General features: G+C 41.4%; 1 protein-coding gene across 1 annotated transcript in view; it reads right to left on the bottom strand.

The window, feature by feature from the left end:
• Positions 1-14,982: 14,982 nt before the first annotated feature.
• The window catches only part of PPP4R3A (protein phosphatase 4 regulatory subunit 3A), a 30,974-nt gene continuing 27,103 nt past the window's right edge, over positions 14,983-18,853 (bottom strand). The window contains exons 13-14 of the mRNA XM_045288120.1: positions 18,627-18,847; positions 14,983-15,825 (exon numbers count right to left, since the gene is read on the bottom strand). Of these exons, the coding sequence (XP_045144055.1) occupies positions 15,715-15,825; positions 18,627-18,847 (332 nt within the window). The 3' untranslated portion in view covers positions 14,983-15,714. The remainder of the gene's footprint in view (positions 15,826-18,626; positions 18,848-18,853) is intronic.

Raw genomic sequence — 18,853 nt, 5'->3', positions numbered from 1 at the left:
ACTATGGGTACCTAATAAGAATAGCAACATTATTATGTAACCAACGCCCCTCTTTGTTCCTGATACTATTTGTCATTCTGAAGTAAGCTCTCTCTGAGATGAATATAGGCACTTCCGTTTTCTTTTGATATGTGTTAGCTCTGTTCATCCTACTGCATGCCACCCTAGCACGTTCTCCGGTTGAGGCCGGGACCCAAGAGCAACCTTTCCATTTGGAGAAAGTTGTGGTTCGGGGCCATCGAGCGGCACCCTGTGCCCAAAGGAATGAAAGACTGCCTGACCCGGCAGCAAGCTCAGTTGTCCCTATACTGGATCCCACTGTCGTAGCCGCTCTGTCAGTCCTTCTCCGTGAGGCCTTTCCTCGTCTTCGCTGCCTCTCTACTTTTCTAAGCACGATGTCCTTCTCTATGGACTGGTCTCTCCTGACATGTCCAAAGTATGCAAGACCGAGTCCTCCCATTCTTGTCTCTAAGCAGCACTCTGGCCAAATCTTCCAGGAGAGATTTGTTGGTTCTTTTGGCAGTCCATGGAACTTCCAATAGTCTTCCCCAGCACCATAATTCAAATGCATCGGTTCTTCTTCAATCTTCCTTATTCAATGTCCAATTTTCACATGCTTATGAGGCAATGGAAAATACCATAGCTTCGGTTAGGCACATCTTAGTCCTAAAAATAAATTATGCTTTTCAACACTCTAAAAGAGGTCTGTGCAGCACATTTACCCAATGCAACACACCATTTTTTATTTCCTTAATGTTCATCTGCACTACAGCATATTCTTTATTTTATTTTTATTATTATTATTTTAAAAATAATTTCATTGGGGACTCATACATCTCTTATCACAATCCATCCATCCATCCAATGTATCAAGCACATTTGTACATATGTTGCCATCATCAGTTTCTTTCTTTTTTTTTAAAACCATTTTATTGGGGGTTCATACAACTCTTATCACAATCCTTACATACATCCATTGCGTCAAGCACATTTGTACATTTGTTCCCATCATCATTCTCAAAATATTTGCTTTCTACTTGAGCCCTTGGTATCAGCTCCTCATTTTCCTCCCTCCCTCCCTAGTCCCCCCTCCCTCATGAACCCTTGATAATTTATAAATTATTATTTTGTCACATCTTACACTGTCCGACGTCTCCCTTCACCCACTTTTCTATTGACCATCCCCCACGGAGGAGGTTATATGTAGAGATCCTTGTAATTGGGTCCCCCTTTCCACCCCACCTCATTTTCAAAACATTTTGCAACACATCTTTTGATTTCTTGAAGCTTACTTCCATGAGCATTGATTGTGGATCCAAGCAAGACAAAATCCTCGACAACTTCAATCTTTTCTCCATTTATCACGATGTTGCCTGGCAGTCCAGTTGTGAAGATTTTGGTCTCCCTGACATTGTGTTGGAATCCATAGCGAAGATAGCAGTCTTTGATCTTCATCAGTAAGTGCTTCAAGCTGTCCTCGCTTTTCAGGGAGCAGGGTTGTCACCTGAATATTGCAGGTTGTTAATAAGCCTTCCTCCAGTCCTGGTGCCACATTCGTCTTTATATGATCCAGCTTCTCTGATTAGTTTGCCCAGCAGATAGATTGAATAAATACGGTGAAAAGACACAACTCTGACACACACCTTTCCTGATTGTCAGCCATGCAGTATGCCCTTGTTCTGTTCTGTTGGCACAACTCCCTCTTGATCCATATGCAAATTCCACATGGGCACCATCAAGTGTTCTGGAATTCTCATTCTTCTCAAGTTTATCCATAGTTGGTTATGATCCACACAGTTGAATGCCTTTGCATAACCAATAAAACACAAGTAAACATCGCTCTGGTATATTCTCTGCTTTTAGCCAAGATCCATCTGATATCAACAAAGATATCCCTTGTTTCATGCCCTCTTCTAAATCTGGCCTGAACCTGTCAGCTCCCTAACAATGTACTGCTGCACACATTGTTGGATAATCTTCAGCACAATTTTACTTGCATGTGGAGTTGAAATGTCTCCCTCCAGCCTCACACAGATCGCTAAGTCAGAAATTACTCAGATGCTTTGAGCAGTTTGCCTTCCACCTTCTGCCAATGGAGCTGGGTGAGAGTTGGGGGATGCATTCCAAGTGCAAGCAGTTCACAGGTTTAAGGTGGGCTTTCTCACTCACGCACTTGCAGGACTGTGTGGGTTCTATCTGAGGCCTCTGTAGTCCCAACTCTGTGCTCATAGCCTTTCAGACCTCCTGGGCTCTGTGGAGCTGAAGGCCCACATTACCTAATCCCTCCGCTAAACTTCTGGCTAGTCTGTTGGCTTGTTGCTCACCTCACTCAGGATGAGCACTCCCGGCTATCTATGACATTGGCTTTCCCTTTTCTTTCTTTCTTTTTGTTTGCAATGTGTGGAGGTGACTGACAGCAATGGCTAGAGTAGCCACACTGCTAATTTACCTCTAATGATGCATCTGGCACATCAGTGGCTTTCCCTTTTCATTTGACACTGAAATTGCTACTCTTCCCAGGAACAACCAAGATGGTGGGTTTCTTTCCCTCCCTTGACTCCAAATGAAGCCAGCCATTCCCCAGCAGCAGAGCTGCATATCTTCATGGCTTATCTTGTTAAGGTCTACCTACCTGTGAAACCAGCAGGGCTGAGTCAGGGGTCCTTTATCAGCGTCAAAAGGGGAGGAGAATCATCAGTATCAACCCAAAGTTGATGCGTGTGAGGTGGAGGTCAAATATATCCCCTCCTCCAGCACTGTCACCAACTGTCTCTGCCAGCCCGTTGCCTCTTCTGCGAAGTGCCTGGAGTCACCCCAATCTGCTAGGTGTCCACAGCTCCCACCATCTGTGGTTTGACATGCCCTGCTCCATGGGCCATGGTACCATCTCCTAGCTGCCACTCCTCACTGAGTTACAGCTCTCTTTCTGACTCCTAGGTCTAAAGGGGTCTCCGCTGACAGACCCCTGGTCCAAAGGACACACTCTGCTTCGGACTCGTCTTTCCTGATGGTAGTGAGGATCCCCTTCCCACCTCTGGGATGGCTCATTTTAACCATAAGACGAGAGCAAAACTGACCAATTGCTTTGTTAAAGTTACACACACCTTTTTTACATGCCCCCTCCCCAAGAATGCCATACACCTTACTTGCATAATTCCACAGGATGATGCATGGCTCAAAAAGAAAAGGAAAAACAAACAAACAAACTCACCTCCACCAGGATGATTGATTCATAGCAGCCCTATAGGGCAGAGTCGAACTGCCCCTGTGGGTCTCCGAGGGTGTCATTCCTTATGGGAGTAGAACTACTCTCTCCCTCAGAGCAGCTGGTGGTCTTGAACTACTAACCTTAAAGTTAGCAGCCTGATGTGTAACCACTACACCACCATGGCAGGGCCACATTAAGCACTGTACTAGCTGGTTGAGAGCTGGAAGTGAGACAGGTGAGAAGAACACCAGGTTAAATGCCATATATTGCACTGTTCCTGAGACTCAGTAGTTCTTGAAGAAATGCTTCTGAATTGTTATACTTCCATTTGCTTTAGTATCCCAGGGCAACTTGAGAAGACAATATGTTCTAAAGTACCATATATACTCGAGTATAAGCCGCCCCGAGTATCAGCTGAGGCACCTAATTTTACCACAAAAACTGCATTAAAAATGTGCTGAAAAACTCGGCTTATACACAAGTATATACGGTATTATAATTAAATGAGCAAGACCTGGGGTTAGAAAGCCAAAAAGGAAGAACATGCTCAGCACATCTGAAGCTGAAAGAACTGGAAAGAAAACCTTCAAGCCTTGAGTGTCACTATTGAAGGACTCTATGTGCAACATACTGAATGATGCAGAAAGCATCAAAGGAAGATGGGGGAATCTAGAGCAACTGTACTAAAAAGTTGGTCAACAATCTCAAGAGATAGCATATGATCACAAACTGACACTACTGAAGGATGAAGTCCAAGTTGCACTGAAGGCATTGTTGGAAAAATGAGGTGTCAGGAACGGATGGAATACCAACTGACATGTCTCAAAAACCTGAGGCAGCCCTGGAAGCATTCACTAGTCTATGCTAAGAAATTTAGAAGACAGCTACCTTGCCAAAGAACTGGAAAAGATCCATAGAACGAATATTCCAAAGAACGGCAACCCAACAGAATGCAGACATTATAGATTAACATCACATACGAGTAAAGATTTGCTGAAGCGATTTCATCAACAGTTGCAGCCGTTTCCTTGTGTCTTCTTGGCTACGCCAAAGCAACCAATTGTGCAGATCATAAGAACAGGATGGATCGCATTGAGAAGAATGGGATTCCAAAGCAGTTCATCGTGTTGACGTGGAACCTGCACATGGACCGAGAGGAAGTCGTTCACAGTAAGGGGATACTGAATAACTTAAAACCAGGTGTTGGTTAACTTTTTAACTGCTGCTTAGGCAGGTGTTGATGGTGGGTCCAAGTAAAATGAAATCCTTGACAACTTCGCTCTTTTCTCCCTTATAATTTTGCTTATGGTGTAGGTGTACGAACTGTGGTATAAGCCATTCTGAATGCTCTAGTCTTTGATCTTCATTAGTCATCACCAGCAAGCTGGAGTCATCTGCATTTGGTTACTTCCTCTGGTCTCCATGCCATGTTCTTCGTCAAATGTCCACTTTCTCCATTATTTGCTCAACAAATTGAACAACTATGGTGGTGAAAAGATACAGCCCTGATGCACACTCTTCCCAATTTTAAATCACACAGTATCCCTTTTTCGCTGAAAAGGTTACACATGAACTTAATGAAGTGTTCTGGAAATCCCATTATTCTCAATGTTATCCATAAAAAGTTATGATATGCACAGTTGGATATCTTTGCATAGCTGATAAAACAAAGGTAAAATATCTTTTAGGTATTGTTTTTAATCAAGATCGAGCTGACGATGGTGCCCGGCTATTACAAGATATAGTGTCTGGAGTGTTAAAGGCTTGAAGTTAAACAAGTAGCCATCTAGCAGGGAAGCAAAAAAGCCCACACGGAAGCACACCAGATTGTGTGATCACGAGATGTTGATGGGATCCAGTATCAAGCATCAGAAGGCCCAAAACAAACAACCATTTGGAGTCGAACAAGTGGGGTCGGAATGGAGACCATAGCCCAACTGTAGAAAATTGGACATCCCCTCACAGAAAGGGCACAAGGAAGGGATGAGTCAGCACCAATGAAACACAACATTCCTCTAGTTCCGTGGTTCTCAATTTTCCTAGTGCCACGACCCTATCATACAGTTCCTCATGTTGTAGTGACTCCCCAACCATAAAATTATTTTCGTTGCTACTTCATCACTGTAACTTTGCTACTGTGATGAATTGAGCTGTGACCCACAGGTGAGAACCGCTGCTCTAGTTCATTAGTGCTCCCCCCTGCACCCCCCCCCCCATGATCCTGGTTCTATCTTACAAATCTGGCTAGACCAGAGCATGTACACTGGCACAGATAAGAGCTCTTGACACACAGAAGACAGGACAGATTAACCCCTCAGGACCAATGAGAGTAGCGATACCATGAGGGCAGGGGGAAGGTGGGAGTAGAAAGGGAGAAACAGTTGCAATGATCGTAGTACACCTTCCCCACCCTGGGGGACAAACAACAGAAACGTGGGTGAAGGGAGACAATTTGGAAATAAATTTATAAATTATCAAGGGTCTATGAGGGTGGAGGGGGGGAGAGGGAGGGGAAGAGAGGAGCTGATACTAAGGTCTCAAGTAGAAAGAAAATGTTTTGGAGATGATGATGGCAACACATGTACTAATGTGCTTGATACAATTGATGTATAGACTTATTTATTTTTTGTGTGTGAGAGAGACAGGTTTATTCTATTATCGCCACACATACAAATTCAAAAATGGTAAAGAGAAAATACATATCTCAGTGAATGTGGTACAGTCTCTAGATGTATAGATTTTTATAAATAAAAATAAAACAAAAAATTCCAGCTTCTATCTACACTCTACAACTGCTTCTGAATTTGGCTTGAGGCAGTTCCCTGTCCATGCACTGCTGCAACCATTTGAAAAATACCTTTTGCAAAATTGTACTTGTGTATGTTAAGGAGCCCTGGTATAGTGGTTACATGTTGAGCTCTGATCGTAATGGTCAGCTATTCGAAACCACCAGCAGCTCCTCAGGAGAAAGACTGGGGTTTCTATTCCCACAAATAGTCTTGGAAACCCACAGGGGGTCGCTATGAGTCAGCATTGAATTGATGGCAGTGAGTATGGTTTTGGGTTATGATAATGTTATTGTACAATAATATCTGTATTCTTTTAGATCACCTTTGGAATAAGCACAAATATAGTTGTTTTCTAGTTGATGGCCAGGTAGGTGGTTCCCAATTTTCTTGGTCTAGGTGAGAGAGCGCTGCCAGCATTCATCCATCGAAACATCTCAATTGGTATTCCAATACTTCCTGATTCTTGCTTTATTGCCAGTGACTTCAGTGCAGCTTGGACGACTTCCTTCAGGACCACTGATTCTCGCTCATATGCTATCTCCTGAAATGGCTGAACACACGCCATTTCTTTTTAGTTCAGTGACTGTACTTCCATTTCCTTTTGATGGCCCTGCTTTGTTCGACACTGTGAACACTAAGGGCATCATACATGAAGAAAGCAAAAGGTTAACAAAGAGACACGAAAGAAAGAGAAGACTAAAACAGAGTGTCAGAAGACTCTGAAACTTGCTCTCGCAAAGAGCAGCTAAAGTGGATGGGAGAAATATTTAGTAAGACCTGAACTAAATGTTTCAATGGGGCAGCTGGTAAAGGACAAAGTATTAGAATGAAATGTGCAAAGATCTAGAGTTAGGAACCCAAAGAACATGCTCAGCATTTCTCAAGCTGAAGAAAAAATTCAAGCCACAAATTGCAGTATTGAAGGATTCTAAGAGCAAATATTAATATAATTTCCAGTAACTAGTGACCCTCTACTGAGTGCCTATCATGCGCCACACATATAATTATATACTACTCACAGTTGTCTTCTAGATGTTATGAAGATCATAGATAAGGAAACCAAGAAATTCCCTTAGAATCAATGGCTCAATCAACAAACATGAGCAGACTGTGATACTTGTATATAATTGCAGCTAAGAGGTGCCCTACACCGATCGTGTTTTTGAATGGTGAGGGTCGAAGGAACTAAAAAACAAAACCCATGAAACATCATGGCATTATTCCTCCTGTGATTTTGCATCCCCCTCTACTCAGTCTCTTGTACTCAAAAGGTTTGAAGGACCTTTGGGTGCAGGTTTTTATGCGCAATTGCTCTTCTCTAACCTTAGACGTCCATCCTTCCCATCATGCATCCGATTAGTTTTGGAGGGATTCCTCTCTCACCGTGCTAACCACACTCATCTTGGAGGTTAGTCAAGAATGTTATTCCCTCTTCTTCCTCCAGAAGAGCTTTATTAATGAGGACAAGGGCAATTAGAATGGGAATTTTCATTGAAAACAGGAACATTGTCAAGTGAATTTTTTTTCTATATGAAATACTGTGACAACAGACGCCCATGTCTATGTAATGTTAGACTGAAGTCTTATGTAACTATCCTAGTGATTTCATTTGTTTTCAGGCTGTTTGTCGAACTGGAGTCCTTTCTCATGACCACATGGTTTTCTATCATCTCAAGTGTAAAACAGAGCCATGGTGGTGTAGTGACCAAAGGGTTTGGCTGCTAAGGCAAAGTTCCATGGTTTGGATGCTCCCGCTGCATCTACAGAAGGATGTGGCAGTTCCGTCTTGAGGATTCACAGCTTTAGAAACCCTGGGGAGTTCTACGACCCTCATAGGGCCATTGTGAATGGGAACCCACTTGATGGCAAAGTGTGATGGGGGTGTAAAACTATCTTTAAATCTAGCCACTGGACTGATGATCACTAGCTAATCACCATCTGTGTTGCTGTGTTAACAAGTGCACAAAGAATCACATCAATCTGGCTTGTTAGGTGCACTTTAGTACTCAAAAGTTCAACATCTTTGCTCTTTTAACATTTGAAAGAGGTAGTTTACAATAGTCTCTAACAGCTGCTTCCACAAAGAGCCAAGTAATGTGAGATCGTTGATGTCATCTTTTGTAGATTCAAGTAAAATCATTGCCGTCAACTTTTTTGGGGTGTATTTTTAAAAAATCGTTTTATTGGGCGCTCGTACAACTCATCACAATCCATACATACATACATTGTGTCAAGCACATTTGTTGCTATCATTCTCAAAACATTTGCTTTCTACTTGAGCCCTTGGTATCTCATTTTTTCCCCCCTCCCTCATAAACCCTTGATAATTTACAATTACTTCATCATATCTTACACTGACAGCTCCCTTCACCCACTTTCTGATGTTCATCCCTCATGTAGGGGGTTATATGCAGATCTTTGTGATTGGTTCCTTTCTACCCCACCTTCCCTCCACATTCCCCGTACCGCCACTCTCAGCACTGGTCCTGAAGGGACCATCCGTCTTGTATTCCATTTCCTATCTGTACCAATGTACATCCTCTGGTCTATCCGGATTTGTAAGGTAGAATTGGGATCATGATAGTTGGGGGAAGTATTGAAGAACTAGAGGAAAGTTGTGTTTCATCATTGCTATACTGCACCCTGACTGGCTCATCTCCTCCCCGAGACCGTTCTGTAAGGGGATATTCAGTTGCCTCCTTCACAATGTGTTTTGTTCATTGATACCTGATCTGATTGACACCTTGTGATCACACAGGCTGGTGTGCTTCTTCCATGTGGGCTTTGGGCATCAACTAGATGGCTGCTTGTTTATCTTCAAGCCTTTAAGACCCCAGACGCTTTATCTTTTGATAGCCAGGGACCATCAGCTTTCTTCACATTTGCTTATGTACCCGCTTTGTCTTCAGCAATCTTGTGGAGAAGGTGAACATCATGGAATGAGTGTTCTTGCATTGAGGGAGTACTTGAGTGGAGGCCCAATGTCCATCTGCTACATTAATACTAAACCTATAAATATATGCATAATCTCCCCATCCTCACATATATTTATATATGTACAAGCTTTTATTTAGACCTCTATAAATGCCCTTTACCTCCTCGTTCTTTCCATTTATTTTCATCTTGTCCCACTATCATGTTCAGCCTTCATTTGGGTTTCAGTAATTCTTGGTTACACTGCCCTTGATCAAGCCCTACCATGTCTCCTGCACTCTCCTCGCTATTGATTTTGGATCACTTGTTGTTCCCTTGTCCCTGGGTTTAACACCCACTTCCTTTCCCGGACCTCACCCTCTCCCATGTTCACCTGGAACCACTGGTCCCATTGTTTTCCCCTCCAAATTGTTTATCCCGTCTATCTAGATAGACCTGCAGATAATAATATGGACAAAAACAAGACATAGCAAAACAGGGCAACAAAAGAAAACAAAAAAACCAACGACACACAAAAAAAGCCAGTAAATAGTTCAAGGTGTTTGTTGACCTTTATTAGTGTTTCCTGGTGGAGTCTGATGGTGCGCCATGCCCTGGCCCCAGTCTATCTTTGCTATTCCCTCAGGACTTCCTTGCGCTGCTCCCATTGCTGTTCTGTTACAAGCCCTTAAAGCGGTTTGCCTTGGTATAGTGGGTTCAGATTGGGCGCAATTCCCAGTTTTCAGTGTTGTCTCCTGTAGGGCTATGGGTCAGTGAGGGATGTCCTCTCTGTGCATTGGCTGCTCTGAGAAGGCATATCTTCCTACAGGCTTGGTGGGCCAGGATGTGTTCCACTCTCTTCCTTTCCCTTCATTTGCTCCTGTGTGCTCTGATAAGATATGTCCCTCTCTGTGAGCTGTAGCTTCAGTGCTGTCCTCTGAAGTAAATTCTTCAGGGGAGGGAGGGGAATGGCAACTTTTTTCTCATGTTGTTCACTATTGTTCCAGTTGTGAGACTCTTGATTCTCTTTACATTATCCATTCTGAAGGTTTACCTTCATCAGGAAATACCTCATGACTACCTACCTTTTAGCAAGAATTCCAGTTGCACATCAGATTGTTCAGTTGTTAATGAGCCCTCCTCTAATCCTGATGGTGAGTTCTTCATATAGTTCAGCTTCTAAGACCATCTGCTCAACACACAGACTGAGGAAGTATGATGAAAGAACACAACCTTGATATTTATCTTCCCTCATTTGAAGCGATGTAGTAACCCTTTTTGTTCCACTGCCTCTTGGTCTACTATCTACAGGCTCTGCATGAGTACCATTAAGTTCTGGAATTACCATCCCTTGTGAAGCTATCTACTATTGTGCTAGATGGTGGATCAAGTTCAGAAAAAAGATAAAACATGGCATTCCAAGCTTGCACAGGACCTACTTGGATCCCAACTTTTACGGGATAGGAGAGCCATCAGAAGATGGATCAGAAATGTTAAAGTGCATAGCGTTACACGAGGCTGTAGGTGATTATAAGATATCAAAGAGTGGTTGGTAGCAATTACTGCTTAAGGGTCAAGTAATTTAAGAATGGAAAAGGGTCCATTGAATTGCAACGTTGAATGTGACCCACACTAGGGCAGGTTTTTAAAAAAATTGATGAAGGTATAATAAAACAATCCATCTTACATGAAGTAATCACTATTTTTTTCCAAAGTAAAAAAAATTTTTTTTTAATAAATCTTACCAGAGGCTCTTTCAACAACCCATACATCAATTGTATCAAGCACACTTGTACATGTTCCCACCTTTTCAAAACATTTTTTTTCTACTTGAGCCCTAGGTATGTTTTCCCTCCCTCCCACCCTCATGAGTCCTTGATAAATTGTAAATTACTATCTCCCTTCACCCATGTCTTGTTTTGTCCCCATGGGTGAGGCTCGGTGTATGGTGGTGGTTCTACACTGACCTTTGCAATGGGTTCCCCCTTTCTCCCCCCTACCCTCATGGTATCACCACTCCTGCTAATTGTTCCTGAAGGGTTTATCTGTCCAGGATTCTATACCAGTGCATGTACTCTAGTCTAGCCAGATTTGTATGGTAGAACTGGGGTCATGGTAGTGTGTGTGGCGGAGGTGGGTGGGTGGGGGAGACAGGAAGGGAAAAGGGATTTGGGGATATGTGAGGGGGAAGGGAACACTAGAACTGATTCTGATTGCCATAAATCATTTAATGGTAACTTAACTATGGAGGGGGAGGGGATACTCTAAAATTGATGTGGGAGTGATTACACAATTCTCCATATGATTGAAAAAATGAATTCTTAAGTTTTAAAATTTCCCTCCAAGAGGGGCAAATTTTACCAATGCTGCTTACATTATCTGTGTAAGTACTAGAAATCTGACCAGCTCCAAAGTTTGCCATTTAAAGAAATCTCCCAATTTAATTTGACAGTACCAAACTTGCACCCTTTAAAAAGTCCACTGCTTAAATCAGTCAAGACAATGATAGGAATCTTTCCCCTTTCTTCATTTCCATTCACAAAAAGCTTACTTGCAAATTAGAATTCCAAATTTATGTCCAATAAATTTCACCCAATACCGGGCAGTGAAAAGCCATTAGGCCACATACTTTCAAAACTCAAGGTAGCATTTCTGTTTACGACAGTAATGGTCTTTCCCAGCAATAATTGTGAAAACATTCTAGGAGTGAAAGTTGCATCTTTCATTTCATGTAGGTCAATATGCAAAATAGTTCTCATCTTCTACACTTTAGTCTACTAAGTCTGGGTTTGGGACCTTAAAAGTTTGAGAGTTGTCATTTAAGAAGCAAGCAAGCATTGGTCTCTTCTTGCCTGGGGCATAGTAGTACAAAGGAACACTCAGACTAACTGTCCACATGAACCAGTCTCCTCTAGCCTGAGACCAGAAGAACTAGATGGTGCCCAGTCATTAAATAAACCTTAGAAAGGGTTAAAAAAAAAAAAACAACACGCCAAAACCAAATAAAAAACTTTTAAGTAAAAAATGAGCCAAGAATAGGCAGTGTGAAATCTTCTAGAGGAACTCCCATGGCTGTTGAGATGAAAGACAGCCTGGAATCTATAAAACGATGTGAAGAATGAACCACGCAGAATCATACTTTATGAGACCAGTAGGGCAACACTAGCAAAAACAATGAGAAGGCAGGCCAGGGGCAGAGAAGGGAAAGGGGAACGCAGGGATGCAAAAGAGCAGGCGAGGGATTGTAACGAATGTTATGAAGCAGTTTGTGTTTCATGAACTACAGAATGGGAAACGATGTAAACTTTCACCTAAGCACAAGACTTAAAATAACCAAGAGTTTCATTTAAATGGAAAATAATTTTGCGAGGCGTCATAAATGTCATCTGTGAACGAGTTTTGACATCACAGAACGGATTTCTCACATTCCTCCACTGACCTGTGTTCTTAGGTGCCATCAAGCCAGTCTGACTCAGTGACCCTATGCACAACACTGCTGGGTCTTGTGCTGTCCGCTCAATTGTTTTATGTTTGAGTCCCTTTCTGTGACCACTGTATCTCACCCAAGGACCTTCTTTCCAACATGGCATCCTTCTCTAGGGACTGGGCTCTCCTGACATGTCCAACGTTTTACCATCCTTGCCTCTAAGGAGCATTCTTCCAAGACAGAGTCGGCTCTTTTGGCAGTCCATGGCACTTTCAAGATTCTCTGCCAACACTTTGTCAAGTGCATTGATTGGTCTTTCTTATTCAATGTCCAACTTTCACACACACAAGAGACAAATGAAAATACCTTGGCCTGGAACAGGCACACCTTAGTCCTTTCTATTCAACACTGAAAAAAGCATTGACTGTGGATCCAAGCAAAATGAAACCCTTGACTTGTTTTTTTCTGCGTTTATCAAGTCACTTGTCCTTGGTGGTGTGGATGACACGTTGGGCTGCAAACCTCAAAGTTAGCAGCTGGAAGCTGCTACCCACTCCGAGGGAGAAAGCGAGTTAAGTCTATTAGAGCAGTGGTTCTCAACCTTCCTAATGCTGTGACTCTTTCATACAGTTCCTCAGGTTGTGGTGACCCCCCAACCAACAAATCATTTTCGTTGCTACTTCGTAACTGTAATTTTACTCCTGTTAGGAATCTGGTGACCCCTGTGATAGGGTTGTTCGACCCCCAAAGGGCTTTGCCACCCACATGTTGAGAACCACTGGTCTAGAGAACCTACAGGAGTAGTTCGATCATGTCCCATAGGGGTAATAGGAGTCAGAACTGACTTCATGCCAGTGAATTTAGGAGCCCTGGTGTTATATTCTTTAGAAGTTGGGCTGCTAACATTTGCAGTTCAAAACCACCAGCTTCTCCCGGAAGAAAGGCTTTCTGCTGCTGTAATGAGTTAATTTTGGATAAAGGGGAACTGATACCAATGAGTTCAATGAGAAAATGTTTTGAAACTGATGGTGGTAGCAATTGTTTAAATATGCTTGCTCTAATTGAATTATGGATTGTTATAATAGCTGTAAGAGCTCCCAACTAGAAGAAAAAAAAAAGTTAATTTCAGGAACCCACAGGAGCAAATTCTACCTTGTCCTATGGATCACTGAGTTGATTTGATGGCACAGAGTTTGGTTTGGAGTGAACTTGACAATAATTACTAGTACCTAAATGAATGTAACAATTCAATGAAATGGCATCTCTTATATGTGCTAGGCAAAAAGTTATTATCTATTTGACGACTGTTAGTTGTTGAATGGATTCTAATCCACAGTGACCTCGGATGTACTTAGGGTTTTCAAGGCTGGTAGGAAATAGATCTGCAGGTCTGTTTTCAGAGGTGCTTCTGGGTGGGTCCAAACAACCAACATGTCTATCAGTAGTACAACACTTCACCCCTTGTGCTACCCAGCCACCTTTGACATATTAGACCATAATTTACAAAGACATCTTCTCTCTACCCAGTAACCCTAGGAATATCAAGACAAGTGTTTCATGACTCAGAGAAGTTATGTTTGAAGACACAATCATTAATTTGCATGTTATTTTCTAGGTAACAAAGGAAGGCAGACAGTAATATAATTAACTTAGATCCTAGTAAGTTTTCTTCTTTATTTCAAGATAAAGTGATTAACTTCTATTCCTAATAGCCAAAAATTATGACTCACAGTAGCTCTACACTTTAGTGAAATACACTTAATCACTTATAGTTAATTAAGCATCCAAAGTTATTTTTAAAAATTGTCAAGACTTTAGCAAGGTTGTCACTTTTTGGGTTTTTAACCAACTCTTCAATATAGCTTTGTATCTAGGACCATAAATTATAATTTACTGACTCAAGCAAACGAGAAAGCCAAGATAGAAGCACATAGTGCTTGCTAGGTAATCAAATAAAGTATATAATACTTAAAGAATATCCCTTCCTGGATATGAATTATTCACATTTACAAACACATTCTTCAAGTCCTAGGAGCTTTCCTGGGGGGAAAAAGGGGCGGGGAGTGGAATTCAGATCTTTGTTTTCATTTCCATAAAAGAACTGATCACAACAAAAAGAGCCTATTTATACCTCTATTTTACTAAAATAACGTCTGTGGACACTGGCCAGGGATTCCTTCAGACGCCCACCACTCAGTTAAACTGGTATTCCAAAGGGAGATGTTCTAAAACAAAACATACAACTAATACAATTTCTCTTACTCTCCAGTTCTTTTTATTTTTCAAAAGTCAAATGTAATTTTTAAATCATCCAGCCTCAATTTGATTAATGTACCATCATTTTTCCAAGGTATGAAATTTCAGAATCTCTTTGGAATACTAATTTCATGTTTCTAGGTTTAACAGAACTGCTGAAGGTTTAAATTCCACTCTATTTCCCTGAATTCTCAAGACAGCTGCTGATGTAAATTTTAATATAAAATATTTAGTCACAAAATAGTATTGCTTTTGTATGCACATAGTTGTAAGATTTCTTTTGTCAATAAAAACTATACCATCTTTCATAAACTCTAAACAAATTACGTACTGTGATGTAGAACAAAAATTACACATCGTGAAACAGGTACCAGCATAACGCTGTTATATTACATCAAAAAAGTTTTAATGGTCCCAAATATATATACTTGACAACTATGCATACACTCAGGGAGGGAAAAAATCCCCAACACGATGAAACAAAAACCAAAATATGACACAAATGACCACATCTAGAATTCCATTCAATCTTTAATCAAGTCGGGACAAATCCCCACTTAAAAAAAAAAAATCTGCAGTTTGAAGGGCCAAGGGAACAGATAAAAAAGAGGAAACTTTATGCTCGCCCCTCCCCCACAGAGGTTTTCCAAACCAGTTGTAGCGTGACTAAAATGTTCAGAATGTATGGTTTTAAAGGCAGGTCTCTTTATATAAAGAAACTGCTGGCATTCTTTAACTCTTGAAGAATCGTGGCAGAAAAGCCATTCTTCTGAGTCTCAAACATGGTCCAAGAAAGCATGTTCTGATTGCAGCAACTGACCAGTCAATCCAGAGTTCCACTTACAAAACCCCTGCCCTGTTGGCTTTTTGTTTCCATTTCCTTCCCTGAGAAAAGGGCAATGTGTGGTCCAAGCTGGAGAGCTCAGAGGCTTAAATCTTCCCCTCGTGTAGACTATCCCCCTCCTCCTGCTCCAATGAATTGGCACTTGATGAGCAGAAGTCAAGTGTACACGGCTGATCTGTGACAGTCATTCACAAAAAACCACTGCTTTGTTGTGGGTTTTGTAGGGAGAAGGGGTGAAGAACCAGTTTTTTCAACAGGTACTTGAACACAGCCATTATTATGACTCAAACTTTGCTTTCTTTGACAGTGGTAGCGTGTCTTCCTTGTCTTCATCCTCATCATCATCTTCATCATCATCAGGATAATCTACCAGACCCACGAGGCCTCCCTGTTCAGAAATAAATATTACTGAAACCAAACCAAATCACATTTAAAACACATTCAATTAAGACTTTACATCTCCAAGTATATTAATGCAGTCTTAAGAGCAACCCCCCCCACCACCGCCAAAAACAAAACAAAACCACAACACATGGCTATATATACAGATCAGACAGATGTATCTAAGGTGGGGGGGCTTCAAAAAAGTTTGTGGGAAATATAATTAAAACAAAATGGTATTTTCCACAAAGATTTTGAAAGCCTCTTGTATATGAATATGCATGTATGTGCATGTACATATAGAATAACAAGCATAGGGACATAGTTATAAATACTTCTTTGACATAATCCCATACCTTGCTGGGCTGGGAGTGTTTGGTCAATTGTCACAATACCATTCATAAAGTTTATGAATCCAAGTTTGCTGAGCAGTGTCTGGGGTCTTAAAAGCTTAAGAGCAACTATGTAAGCTACAAATATTAGTCTCTAGTTAGCATGAACAAAAGACTCAGGGATCATCATAATCAAAGTGTCATCATAAGCTCCCAAGCTTACTGTCCCTTTATCACAAAAGAAAAATAAAAGCACTCAGCATCCCTTGGGAGAAACGTTTGTACTGTAGCCCATAATCTAGGACCCGTTTTCTGCACCCTCCCTGGCACTGTCCAACACCTCTGAATGATGTATTACCCACTTTGGGAAACACTAGTCTACAAGAACAACATACACCTCTTCCCTGAAACCAGAAGTAGATGGTGCCTGGCTACCACTACCAACCATTCTAATCAAGGTTAACAATAGACAGTTCCTAAAAGAATGGGAGAAAAGTACAAAACACAACTCTTGTAAGGGCCAAAACTAATAGGGTTGAAACTAGAAGACTCAAGACTAACTCCAAGATGCCCTTTAAACTTTGAACTGAAAACTATCCTGAGGTCATCTATAGCTAAATATAGTTCTCTCTCAACTCTCTCATTGCCACCTCGTGGTTGCCAACTCTTAGTAACCCAAAATGACAGGGAGAACTGCCCCTGTGAGCTTCCGAGATAGTAACTCTATAAAGGAGTAAATAGCTGTCTTTCTCCAGAGTAGCTAGTGGTTTTGAAATGCTGATCTTACAAATCTCAGCCCAATGCATAACTGAGGCTCACAAAATAAAGATGATCACCCGTGAGCACTACACTTTTTAAACTTACCCATAGGAGAGCAAATAGTCAACAATTACTCTAATGCAAAGAAGAGAAGACACTGGGGCAGGGAATCAGGATTACTGGAAGTGGAACAACCAGAATATTAATAATGAGAATGTTCACACCGCAAAAGATGTAAGCAAGCTCACTGAATAAATGTGTGTAAAAACCGTCAAATGGTAATCTAATTTACTCAGTAAACTTTCACTAAAAACACAATCACTGCTCTTTTGTGTGTGTGTGTGGGGGGGGGGGGGGCGGAGGCGGTTGTTTGCCAACTTAAAAGTTATTTCTACATATTTCCTATAAGCATATATGAGAGCTTTTAATAGCTAGGGACAAAGTTCTATTTTCTTCCAATTCCGTTTCCCCACAAACTCTTTGAAGGTCCTTTGTGTAACTTTTTATAAAGGAAATCGTTCAAATTACCATATATTCTCGTGTATAAGCCGACCCGGATATCAGCCGAAGGCACCTTAATTTTACCACAAAAACAGCACCCAAAAGTGTGCTGAAAAAACAGCATATATGAGAAACGATGTACAAATGCGCTTTACACAATCGATGTGTGTATGGATTGGGATAACAGTTCTATGAGCCCCTAATAAAATGTTAAAAAAGGAAAAAAGAAAAAGAAAAGAAAAACAATCAGAACAACAAAAGCCAATGACAACAAAAAAGAAAAAGCCAAAAACAAACAAACAAAAAAACAGCGTATACACGAGTATATACACAGTACTTAAAAAAAAAAAAACCAACAACAAAAACTATCATCATAGCAAATGACCAGATATAGAAATGCACTAAACTGTTTCCCAATAGACCTGCACCTGCAGCTCACTATAGATGGCAACGGAAAATTCACATTTGATGGCTGTGCCTGGCCCTTTCACGTGTGTGCTTTGCAGATTTCCATCTTGAATTCTCAGAGGGCTCCGGCTCACATTAGAAAATAAGAGACAGTGGAACGGGAATTCTATTCCTATTGTTAATCACGGTGAGTTAGTTCTAACTCCCGAGAACTTCAAGTGTATAGGTAGGGCACAACTGCCACCGGATCTCCAGGCCTGTGTTCTTTCGACAGTCTGTCTACCTCGGCAGCTCTGGGTAGACCGGACACCACACTCCTGAGACAGAGTGAATCCAACGTGTGAGTAACAGTAATTAATGAGTGTGACTTAGAAATAAAACAGGCAGCATAAAGCAGCCAAAGGAATTGTCTCTCCCCTCCCATCCATCATGTCTTTTCTACATCTGAGTACCAAAGTAGAAAAAGTAATGGAAACCGAAAAATGTTCATGTTTTGACATATGCAAATCTAACAAAAGTATCAAGAAAATACTCATATTGAATTATTCACATTGTTGAGTTTAAAACAAAAGAAAAAATTATTAAAAAATAAATGAAAAGCCTAGTCATAAAAATAAATGCAAAAGCCTAGTTATAAAAATGTTTAGAAATCTTTCAACTGTTGGTTAAAGTTTGTGTGTAGGTGTGAATTATTCTTTAAGTCACATATCAGCTCCACAGGACCAGCAACCACAGGCTCAGCGGCACTATCACTGGTGAGCATGCTGGGAGGCAGGCGGGGGAGGCAGGCGAGGGGGTGGAGGTGTACCTTGGTGGTGATAGCTGCCGTCTGAGATGTATTTTTGGGGACAGATCCAGGAGAGCCAGGGGAGCCCGGAGAGCCAGGGGAGCCCGGAGATCCAGGCAGGGCTGTTGCAGATGACTGGCTGCTGAGATTAGACTTTGTCCCACTAGAGAGGGAAAGCTTGAAACTTGGGCTCTGCCGACCCGAGAGATTCGTTTTCAGAAGCACCTCCTTTTCTTCACTTTCTTTTA

The sequence above is a fragment of the Echinops telfairi genome, unplaced genomic scaffold (assembly GCF_000313985.2).
Source record: "Echinops telfairi isolate 266 unplaced genomic scaffold, ASM31398v2 ScPeMD7_18;HRSCAF=68, whole genome shotgun sequence".
Lineage (NCBI taxonomy): Eukaryota > Metazoa > Chordata > Mammalia > Afrosoricida > Tenrecidae > Echinops > Echinops telfairi.
The sequence above is the reverse complement of the archived record's forward strand: the minus strand, read 5'-3'. Positions and strand labels throughout refer to the sequence as shown.